The sequence below is a fragment of the Oncorhynchus kisutch genome, linkage group LG22, assembly GCF_002021735.2.
Source record: "Oncorhynchus kisutch isolate 150728-3 linkage group LG22, Okis_V2, whole genome shotgun sequence".
Taxonomy (NCBI): domain Eukaryota; kingdom Metazoa; phylum Chordata; class Actinopteri; order Salmoniformes; family Salmonidae; genus Oncorhynchus; species Oncorhynchus kisutch.
The window spans coordinates 44,491,500-44,503,663 of NC_034195.2; the positions used below are offsets into that span (position 1 = coordinate 44,491,500).

The following is a 12,164-nucleotide window of genomic DNA, read 5'->3' on the forward strand; positions in this document are numbered from 1 at the left end:
TACACTGCCTCCTCTCTCCCTCCTCCCTTTACACTGCCTCCTCTCTCCCTCCTCCCTTTATACTGCCTCCTCTCTCCCTCCTCCCTTTACACTGCCTCCTTTCTCCCTTCCTTAGTGCCAGACAAGGTGTCTCAATTGACCATGGTGGGCCTCAGTGACGGCAGCACTCTGAAGATGACATGGTCACCGCCTAGAGGGGAATGGGAGAACTACCGCATCCTGCTAATGAATGCCACAGTGGCTCTGGTCAATAAGACACTAAGCAGGCCAGTGAGACAGTACTCCTTCTCTGGGGCTTCCCTGGGGCTGGTGCCTGGCAGGCTTTACACAGCTCAGATCATGGTGGAGGCTGGCCCATTTGGCAACATTGCTCACTGCCAGGGAATGCTAGGTAAGTTACATTACAAATATTTTGATGCTAAGCTTGGTGTATATGTGGAATGTTTTTATGGGTCAAATTATATCCATGTAGGATGGCTCTTAAAATGAAATTGTCATGGCTCCTGAAGTTTATCATTTTTTGCCCTCTCTCTCTCTTTACTTGTTCACATCTCCTTCCCCCTTTTCCCTCACCCCCCTTTCCGTCCCCTTTCTCCCCCCTTTACTTATTTACTCATTCTCTCCCCCTCTCTCAGCACCTCGGCCTGTCCAGCAGCTGGTCGTCTGTCACAGTGATGAGACGTCTCTGAGCGTGCTGTGGTCTCTCCCCGTAGGGGAGTGGGACGGGTACACTGTGGTCCTGAGACAGGGGAACACCGTCGTGTCCCAGAGGACACTGTCCCGTGATGCCAGGGAGTGCACCTTCAACGTCCTCACACCCGGACACCAGTACGCCATCACTGTCACGACCAACAGTGGGGGCCTAAACAGCTCAACTTCAGTGATTGGACGAACCAGTGAGTCACGTTTCCCAAGGGATATGAATAATGATGTTTTTGCCCCAGTATGGTTATGTTCTAGACTAGACACTAGAACTCTCAAACTCAACTCTGGACCTCGATGTCAATTCCACAGCGTTTTTTCTTTATTTAGTATTATTCTTTTCTTTATTTAACTATGCAAGCCAGTTAATAACAAAATATTGTTTACAATGACGGCCTACCGTGGCCAAACCCTAGACCGGATGACGCTGGGCCAATTGTGCGCCGCCCTATGGGACTCCCAATCACGGCCAGTTGTGATACAGCCTGGAATCGAACCAGGGTCTGTATGGGCGGCAGGTAGCCTAGTGGTTAGAGCGTTGGGCCAGTAAACGGAAGGTTAGATTGCTGGATCGAATCCCCGTGCTGATAAGGTCAAATCTGTCGTTCTGCCCCTGAGCAAGGCAGTTAACCCACTGTTCCCCGAAGACGTGGATGACCATTAATGCAGCCTCCTGTACCTCTCTGATTCAGAGGGATTGGGTTAAATGCGGAAGACACATTTCAGTTGAATACTTTCAGTTGGACCACTGACTAGGTATCCCCCTTTCCCCTAGTGACGCCTCTAGCACGGAGATGCAGTGCCTTAGACCGTTGTGCCACTCGGGAGCCCAAATTGTTAACCTCGGGAGCCCAAATTGTTACCCTCTAATCAGGGACTGATTTAGACCTGGAACCAGGTGAATGCAATTAATTATCAGGTAGAAGAGAAAACCAGCAGGCTCCAGACCTCGTAGGGTAAGAGTTGAAAATTCTTGCACTGCTCCATTGCTCCACTGCTCCATTGTTCCACTGCTCCATTGCTCCACTGCTCCATTGCTCCACTGCTCCATTGCTCCATACAAGTTTTGTAGTCATATACTGTAACAGAGTTGTTGTAGTCATATACTGTAACAGAGTTGTTGTAGTCATATACTGTAACAGAGTTGTTGTAGTCATATACTATAACAGAGTTGTTGTAGTCATATACTGTAACAGAGTTGTTGTAGTCATATACTGTAACAGAGTTGTTGTAGTCATATACTGTAACAGAGTTGTTGTAGTCATATACTGTAACAGAGTTGTTGTAGTCATATACTATAACAGAGTTGTTGTAGTCATATACTGTAACAGAGTTGTTGTAGTCATATACTGTAACAGAGTTGTTGTAGTCATATACTGTAACAGAGTTGTTGTAGTCATATACTGTAACAGAGTTGTTGTAGTCATATACTGTAACAGAGTTGTTGTAGTCATATACTATAACAGAGTTGTTGTAGTCATATACTGTAACAGAGTTGTTGTAGTCATATAATGTAACAGAGTTGTTGTAGTCATATACTGTAACAGAGTTGTTGTAGTCATATACTGTAACAGAGTTGTTGCAGTCATATACTGTAACAGAGTTGTTGTAGTCATATAATAATGAGCTTTTCCCCCATTGACAGAACTGATGCTGTGTCTCTGACTCAATGACTCTTTATGATCTCAATTTCTCTGTAATGTCTCACATCTCTGATGGCCTCTCTATCTCTCTCTGTCTACTCCCAGCCCCAGCGCAGGTGACCAGTCTGCGTGTGACCAACGGTGGCAGCACGGAGAGCCTCCAGACCCAGTGGGAGCGGGCAACCGGAGAGCTGGACTCATACCACGTGCTGCTCATCCATGACAGCAGCGTGATCAAGAACGAGAGCGCCCCAGCCCACACCATGGCCTACAGCTTCCTGGCCCTGAAGCCTGGAGCCCTCTACAGGGTGGTAGTAACCACCATCAGAGCAGGACAAGCCTCCAGGCAGAGCGTGGCAGAGGGACGCACAGGTAGACAACTTTGTGATTACTGATTTATGTAGCCTACTTTAAATGTATAATGTTAAAATAGATACATTTTTAAATCATGTTTAGCTATCACACATGAATTCAGTTAAAGGGCACTGACAGTTTTAACTGTTTGTGTGACAAACACCAGTATGCAAAATAATGTATTTTATTATATTTAGGGTTGACAGGATATTATTCAGAACTCTTAGCTTTTATCTGATATGACAGGAATTTATAGGAACCACTGCTTCATGAATACTCAGGAAAGAAAAAGGTGTAGATTCATGCGCAGAGCGGCAGGTGTTTATTAAGCCGTTGCAGAAGGCAGGAATCGTGGTCACCGGCAGGCAATGGTCAAACACAGGTAGGCAAACAGGCAGGTAAATCAAAACGAAGACTGAGCTGGTTCTCACAAACAAGCTAGGATAAGGCTTAGTAGAGTCAAAACAACCAATACCTCACAAAGGCACGAACAGAATGAACTCAACTAAATAAGGAGCTGATGAGACCTTATGAGTAACTAACACAGGTGAAATCAATGAACAAAAATGAAAGACAGGGCTATGTTCCAGAACACAAAGAGACAGGGCTCCGTTCCAGAACACAAAGAGACAGGGCTACGTTCAAGAATACAAAGAGACAGGGCTATGTTCAAGAATACAAAGAGACAGGGCTACGGTCAAGAATACAAAGAGACAGGGCTACGTTCAAGAACACAAAGAGACAGGGCTATGTTCCAGAACACAAAGAGACAGGGCTACGTTCCAGAACACAAAGAGACAGGGCTATGGTCAAGAATACAAAGAGACAGGGCTACGTTCAAGATCACAAAGAGACAGGGCTACGTTCCAGAACACAAAGAGACAGGGCTATGTTCCAGAACACAAAGAGACAGGGCTACGTTCCAGAACACAAAGAGACAGGGCTACGGTCAAGAATACAAAGAGACAGGGCTACGGTCAAGAATACAAAGAGACAGGGCTACGTTCCAGAATACAAAGAGACAGGGCTACGTCCCAGAACACAAAGAGACAGGGCTACGTTCCAGAATACAAAGAGACAGGGCTACCTTCCAGAACACAAAGAGACAGGGCTACAGTCAAGAATACAAAGAGACAGGGCTACGTTCAAGAACACAACGAAAAGAACACAAGGTTGACGAAGAAAATAAATACAGAACCTTACACCGACTACACAGCAAACATGTCAAGGTCTTCCTTTCAAAGATTTCCCATCATGAACGGAAAACGATGGCGGGTCTTTTTTGTATGGTTGAATTCCAGCTACCTTAATCTGAGAACGTTTTCATTTAAATGAACAAAGAATATACAACAGAATATAAAGTTCTTAAAGATACTTCCAAACTGGGCACAATGGTGGGTTTTGCTGATGCATCTAATCCTTTATACATACACTACCATTCAAACGTTTGGGCTCATTTAGAAATGTCCTTGTTTTTGAAAGATAAGCACATCTTTTGTCCATTAAAATAACATCAAATTGATCAGAAATACAGTGTAGACATTGTTAATGTTGTAAATTACTATTGTAGCTGGAAATGTCTGATTTTTTATGGAATATACAGGAGTACAGAGGCCCATTATCAGCAACCATCACTCCTGTGTTCCAATGCCACGTTGTGTTAGCTAATCCAAGTTGATCATTTTAAAAGGCTAATTGATCATTAGAAAACGCTTTTGCAATTATGTTAGCACAACTGAAAACTGTTATCCTGATTAAAGAAGCAATATAACTGGCTTTCTTTAGACTAGTTGAGTTTCTGGAGCATCAGCATTTGTGGGTTTGATTACAGGCTCAAAATGGCCAGAAACAAAGAACTTTATTCTGAAACTCGTCAGTTTATTCTTGTTCTGAGAAATGAATGCTATTCCATACGAGAAATTTCCAAGTATCTGAAGATCTCGTACAGCGCTGTGTACTACTCCCTTCACAGAACAGTGCAAACTGGCCCTAACCAGAATAGAAAGAGGAGTGGGAGGCCCCGGTGCACAACTAAGCACTTGTCGTACATTAGAGTGTCTAGTTTGAGAAACAGATGCCTCACGAGTCCGCTATTTTCTATTCCTGCTTTTGTACCTTTTTCTCAGCTTCAGCTAACCTTTTCTCAGCTTCAGCTAACCTTTTCTCAGCGTCAGCCAACCTTTTCTTCCCTTTCTCTTCTCCTTCTCCAGGTTCTTTATCCTCTCCTGTTCTTACTTTTTCTCTTCCTCTGGTTGAAGTTTCTACTCCTTTTCTTTTTTATTTCTCCTCCTTCTCTTTATTCTCAAATTTTCTTCTTCAACCCTAAATTTCTCTTCCAGTTGTTGTTCCTTAATCTCATTCTCAGGGATCTTCAATATCTCCCTTTTCTCTTTTTTTCTCTTCTTCCAATTTACATTTCACCTCCTTTTCCAGGTATTTAATTCTCTCTTTCTCTTAGTTCTTTTCTTCCACCAACCTGAGTTTTTCCTTCTTTTCTTTTCCTTCCCCAACTCCTCCAGGATCTTCATCCTCTCTTTTCCTTTCTTTATCTCTTTGTCAAATGTCTCCGCTAATCTTAAATCCCCTTCAGCCTTCAAGTATGATGTTGATGTTTCCAAAATGGCGTAGCAGTTCAGACGTCTTTGTCTTTGTCTTGTCGTGTCCCGTGTATATATCTTTTATTTCCTTTGTATATATTTTTTATATTTTTAACCTCCGTTTTAAAATACTCTCCTGCTACCCGCCTCACCCAATGTGGTATGGATCTGCAATTTTCTATACTTTAGCACCGGAACCCCCAACAGAAGCTAGCTAGCTAACTAGCTACTAGCTAGTAGTCAGTTAACCTTAGCCCGGTCACCTCCTGCCAGTCTGCACAGCACGATTTTTCACCTTTTCATCGCACCTGGATCATCGCAGCTAGCTAGCTGCTATCTGAGTGTCTACCCCCTGGCTAACATCTCTGTCTCGAAGCAAGCACCAGTGAGCATGGAACTAGCCTCGTGCTAGGCCCATCTCCCGGCTAGCTGAACAGGGCCACCCGCCACTCCTTGGGCTACAATACATATTTTGCCAATTAGCCTGGATCCCTTTTACTGCAGACACAGAGCCCGGCCGATTCCATCACCACTGGTCTACCGATGTAATCCGCCCGAGGGTTTTCAGCAGACTTTTTCCGTCGCGACGTCACCCTAAGGCCCTTCTGCTAGTCCGCTAGCTGTCTGAATCGCCATGTCTCCAGCTCACCTAGCTACACACTGGTCCCTATGATCACTCGGCTATGGATGCCTCTCCCTATTGTCAATATGTCTTGTCCATTGCTGTTTTGGTTAGTGATTATTGTCTTATTTCACTGTAGAGCCTCCAGCCCTGTTCAATATGCCTTAGCAATATGCCCTTTTGATTCACCTCCCACACATGCAGTGACCTCACCTGGTCTAAATGATGTCTCTAGAGACAACACCTCTCTCATCGTCACTCAGTGCCTAGGTTCACCTCCACTGTATTCACATCCTACCATACCATTGTCTGTACATTATGCCTTGAATCTATTCTTCTGCGCTCAGAAACCTGCTCCTTTTACTCTCTGTTCCGAACACACTAGGCGACAAGTTCTTATAGCCTTTAGCCATACCCTTATCCTACTCCACCTCTGTTCCTCTGGTGATGTAGAGGTTAATCCAGGTCCAGCAGCGCCTAGCTCCACTCCCATTTCCCAGGCGCTCTCATTTATGACTTCTGTAACCGTAAAAGCCTTGGTTTCATGCATATTAACATTAGGAGCCTCCTCCCTAAGTTTGTTTTATTCAGTGCTTTAGCACACTCTGCCAACCCAGATGTCCTAGCCATGTCTGAATCCTGGCTTAGAAAGGCCACCAAAAATCCAGAAATGTCCATCCCTAACTATAACATTTTCTGACAAGATAGAACTGCCAAAGGGGGCGGAGTTGCAATCTACTGCAGAGATAGCCTGCAGAGTTCTGTCATACTATCCAGGTCTGTGCCCAAACAATTCAAGCTTCTACTTCAAAAATCCTCCTTTCCAGAAACAAGTCTCTCACCGTTGCTGCTTGTTATAGACTACCTTCTACCCCAGCTGTGCCCTGTACACCATATGTGAATTGATTTCCCCCCATCTATCTTCAGAGCTCGTACTGTTAGGTGACCTAAACTGGGACATGCTTAACCCCCCTGCCATCCTACAATCTAAGCTATATGCCCTCAATCTCACACAAATGATCAATGAACCTACTAGGTACAACCCCAAATCGGTAAACACGAGCACCCTCATAGATATCATCCTGACCAACCTGCCCTCTAAATACACCTCTGCTGTCTTCAACCAGGATCTCAGCGATCACTGCCTCGTTGCTTGCGTCCGTAATGGTCTGCGGTCAAACGAACACCCCTCATCACTGTCAAACGCTCCCTAAAACACGCCATTCTAATCGACCTGGCCGGGGTATTCTGGAAGGATATTGACCTCATTCCATCAGTAGAGGATGCCTGGTTATTCGTTAAAAGTGCTTTCCTCACCATCTTAAAAAAGCATGCCCCATTCAAAAAATGTAGAACCAGGAACAGATACAGACCTTGGTTCACTCCAGACCTGACTGCCCTTGACCAGCACAAAAACATCCTGTGGCGTACTGTATTAGCATCGAATAGCCCCCGTGATATGCAACTTTTCAGGGAAGTTAGGAACTAGTATACACAGGCAGTTAGGAAAGCAAAGGCTAGCTTTTTCAAACAGAAATTTGCACCTTGTAGCACAAACTCCAAAAAGTTCTGGGACACTGTAAAGTCCATGGAGAATAAGAGCATCTCCACCCAGCTGCCCACTGCACTGAGGCTAGGAAACACTGTCACCAGCGATAAATCCATGATAATTGAGAATTTCAAGAAGCATTTTTCTACGGCTGGCCATGCTTTCCACCTGGCTACTCCTAACCCTGCAACCCCCACAGCAACTTGCTCAAACATCCCCCATTTCTCCTTCACCCAAATCCAGATAGCTGATGTTCTGAAAGAGTTGCAAAAATCTGGGCCCCTACAAGTCAGCTGGGCTAGACAATCTGGACCCTCTCTTTCAAAAATTATCTGCCACAATTGTTGCAACCCCTATTACTAGCCTGTTCAACCTCTCTCGTATTGTCTGAGATCCCTAAAGATTGGAAAGCTGCCACAGTCATCCCCCTCTTCAAAGGGGGAGACACTCTAGACCTAAAGTGTTACAGACCTAAATCTATCATACCCTGCCTTTCTAACACGGAACCCAAACCGGCTGCGCGCGTGCGCCATCATGCTCTATCGTGCATACATTTATTTTGTCCCCTACACCAAACGCGATCACGACACGCAGGTTAAAATATCAAAACAAACTCTGAACCAATGACATTAATTTGGGGACAAGTCGGAAAGCATTAAACATGTATGGCAATTTAGCTAGTTAGCTTGCACTTGCTAGCTAATTTGTCCTATTTAGCTAGCTTGCTGTTGCTAGCTAATTTGTCCTGGGATATAAACATTGAGTTGTTATTTTACCTGAAATGCACAAGGTCCTCTACTCCGACAATTAATCCACTGATAAAACGGCCAACATAATCGTTTCTAGTCATCTCTCCTCCTTCCAGGCTTTTTCATCTTTTAACTTATATGGTGATCACATCTACACTTTCATAATATTACCACGACAACCGGCAAAACAGTTCGTCTTTCAATCACCCACTGTAAAGGCGTGCGTAACTGTCTGCAGGGAAGTCAAGGAGAGGGACCGACCTCGGCGGAAGTCGTGATACCCACGTGGGTATAACCAATGAGGAGATGGCACGTGGGTACCTGCTACTATAAACCAATGAGGAGATGGGAGAGGCAGGACTTGCAGTGCGATCTGCGTCAGAAATAGAAAGGAGTCCTATTTTAGCCCTTGGCATCGCAGACGCTTGTTAGCGCGCGCGAGCAGTGTGGGTGCAATAATTGAATAACATGGATTTCTACATTTATTTTGTCAAGCTCGCGCACGCGACGTGTACGTTCTGGCCAGCATGTTAGGTCTTCGAAAACCAAGTTAACAAACAGATCACCGACCATTTTGAATCCCACTGTACGTTCTCCGCTATGCAATCTGGTTTCCGAGCTGGTCATGGGTACACCTCAGCCATGCTCAAGGTCCTAAACAATATCATAACAGCCATCGATAAAAGACAATACCGTTACCTGGCATAGGACTAATCAGCTGTTTGATTCATCTAGCACACTTTCGATTGTCTCAAAGTTTAGTTCAGCAGTGTTGGATAAACTTTTTCCAATGTCAAATAAACGCGACTTATCATTCAGTTATGTTTGAAATGTCATCGCACTGCCTCAATGAACTCTTCCAGTCTCCTCACCTCTGTCCAGAGTGCCTTGGTCTCCAAGTCCACCTTGTCCTCCAGCCTTCTAATGACCACACAAAGATGCTGGTTGTCATTCTCCTGCTTCCATTGGCTATTCTTCTGCAGCTCCTCATCATTCTGCTGTTTCTTCTGGCCATCATGGTGTCCTGGTCACTCTTGAGGACTTTGATGGCCTTCCCCATCAGCGTTACCTTCTCTCTTAGGAGAACCTCATTCTGAGACTTGTTGGACTGCCTCTGAACAAGATTATCAATCAATCAATCACATTTATTCATAAAGCCCTTTTAACATCAGCAGATTTCACAAAGTGCTATACAGAAACCCAGCCTAAAACCCCAAACAGCAACAATGCAGATGTAGAAGCACGGTGGCTAGGAAAAATGTTTAATGTATGGAAGGAGAAGACCATGTTCAAAAGGAAAATAAAGAAACCATGCTTTAGTACCAAATATTGTAGCATAAAATTGCACAACAATGATGATGCTCAGAGCTTATAAAACGGATACATAATAATGAATTAAACCTAAAATAAGTTGTACAAAAAAATCAAGCTCTTAGTACAGTAAGGAGTTTTAGTCTCTTTGGACCAGGCAAACAGAAACAGTCCATGATGACTGTCTTGTATGTGGACAACCCGGTGAGGCAAATCAATCAATGCAATATACAGTACCAGTCAAAAGTTTGGACACACCTACTCATTCCAGGGTTTTTCTTTATTTTACTATTTACTACATTGTAGAATAATAGTGAAGACATCACAACTATGAAATAACACATATGGAATCATTTAGTAACCCAAAAACTGTTAAACAAATCAAAATATATTTATATTTGAGATTCTTCAGTAGCCACCCCTTGCCATTGTGACAGCTTTGCACACTCTTGTCATTCTCTCAACCAGCTTCATGAGGTAGTCACCTGGAATGCATTTCAATTAACAGGTGTGCCTTGTTAAAAGTTCATTTGTGGAATTTGTCATTATGGGTTATTGTGTTTGTAGTTATGAGGAAAAACATGAATTTAATCATCCATTTTAAAATAAGGCTGTAACCAACAAAATGTGGAAAAAGTCAAATGGTCTGAATACTTTCCGAATGCACTGTAGATGGAACTGACTTATTCAAGAGATGAAATGGCAAATAATTCAAACGGTTTGATCATCCATTTGTTGGATCATCCATTTGTTGGATCATCCATTTGTTGGATCATCCATTTGTTGGATCTTCCATTTGTTGGATCATCCATTTGCTTCATGTCTTTTATGAGTAGCCTAATCTGCACTCCAACACAACAGTTGGAACCTATCATGAGAATTACAATTATGACATTATTTTATTTTGAACACATGATAGTCAATGAAAATGTATATCCTTAGAGTTAGAATCCCTTGAAAATTCTAATTCTATGTGCATACCTATTATGGCATCACAACAATTATTAGTCGACACAGCTGTAGGGTAGGCCTAACCAATGATATAGGTCTACACCCAATGTTCCCTCTAAACTGCACACGTGCGTGGCCGCGCTCCTCCTCCAAACACTGCCGGGCAGAAGAAATGGCAGGCTGTGCAGAGATGCAAGAGATTGAGCTTCACTGAGTTTGCCCCATTACTTTGCACTATACAGATCAACATTTTTTCTGTGATCAAATCAACATTATATCAGCCCCTTTTCAATGCAACAAATGAAAACAAATCTAACTTTGCAACATTTAGTCTGTGATTTTATTGTAGTCAGAGCCGGAGCCAATGGAGTACAATTTTATTGGCGGGGGTAGACCACAAGTGGTGTTTCAATCACCTGTGAGTGAATGCGCTTTTCAGATCAGTTCACATTTGTTGATATTCTTTGCTAGTTAGTGAGTTATTAGCCCAATTATTTTGTTTTGGGCAACAGACATATACAGCAAAATGCACCATTTGGACCCAGAGTATATCACCTGAAAGTATTAATTAAAACGCTTGTTTCCAAAGTGGTCCTCGATGGTAAAAACAAAAACACATATAATGATTAAAAGACGAGACAAAATTACAAAGAACCATAAATACATTCATTTATATTGGCATCCTAAAAAGTGGCACTATTCTCTGCACTTCACCCTAAACTTAAAAATCAATCATTTTCATTTCACATTCAAATAATCTATAAATTGCACATCATACCGATCCTTCAAATAATACATCTGACCAGCAGTAGGGGCACAAGGGGCCGTGGAGTGGTTTCTCTTACTTAGACAACTTTGTCCAAATGAAAAACTTTACCTGCTTTTTAAAGCTATTTTTACTTTTTATTTGCTTGATCTCCAAGGGAAGGCTATTCCATAGACAAATGCCTGTATGGAAAAATGTGCTCCTCGCAGTACTGTTTACTCCTGGGATTTCACAAGACATAACACTAGCTCTGGTATTGTGACTGTGTTGGTTATAGACCATATCAATGTGGTTTTTCATGTAACCTGGGGCACGATCATTTAAGATCTCAAACATATGATTAAATTTAAGATGGTCCACTCTGGACTCCAAAGGCAACAAGCCCACCTCCCGGAACTCCTGTACCCCTATGTAGGTCCTAGTGGTGGCATTCAGCATATACCTGATAACATTATTTTGCATGACCTGCATTATCTTTTGCAGCTTTTTTGATAGCCCATTATACCAAGCAGAGCAGGCATAATCAAAATGACACTGAATCAAGGTTGAGGCAAGCAGTTCCTTAACTTTAATGTTAAAATATCTAGTGTTACTGTCACTCCCTGACCTTAGAGCCTTTTTATTTCTCTATTTGGTTAGGTCAGGGTGTGATTTGGGTGGGCATTCTAGTTTGTCTGTTTCTTTGTTGGCCGGGTATGGTTCCCAATCAGAGGCAGCTGTCTATTGTTGTCTCTGATTGGGAATCATACTTAGACAGCCTTTTTCTCACCTGTCCTTGTGGGTAATTATTTATTTTCTGTGTGTGTTTGTGTGCGCCACAATTGCGTCATGTTCGGTTTCTGTTAACCTGTTTTTTTGTGAAGGTTTCACTTCATTAAATATGTGGAATTACATGCACGCTGTGCCTTGGCTCATCTATG

At 43.1% G+C, this 12,164-nt stretch overlaps 1 protein-coding gene across 3 annotated transcripts in view; it reads left to right on the forward strand.

Moving 5' to 3' along the window:
- LOC109867783 (receptor-type tyrosine-protein phosphatase beta) overlaps window positions 1–12,164 on the forward strand; it is a 52,326-nt gene that overhangs the window by 20,727 nt on the left and 19,435 nt on the right. For all 3 annotated transcript variants that reach the window (XM_031801718.1, XM_031801719.1, XM_020457069.2), the window contains 3 exons: window positions 116–391; window positions 636–896; window positions 2,451–2,717. In XM_031801718.1, the coding sequence (XP_031657578.1) occupies window positions 116–391; window positions 636–896; window positions 2,451–2,717 (804 nt within the window). The remainder of the gene's footprint in view (window positions 1–115; window positions 392–635; window positions 897–2,450; window positions 2,718–12,164) is intronic.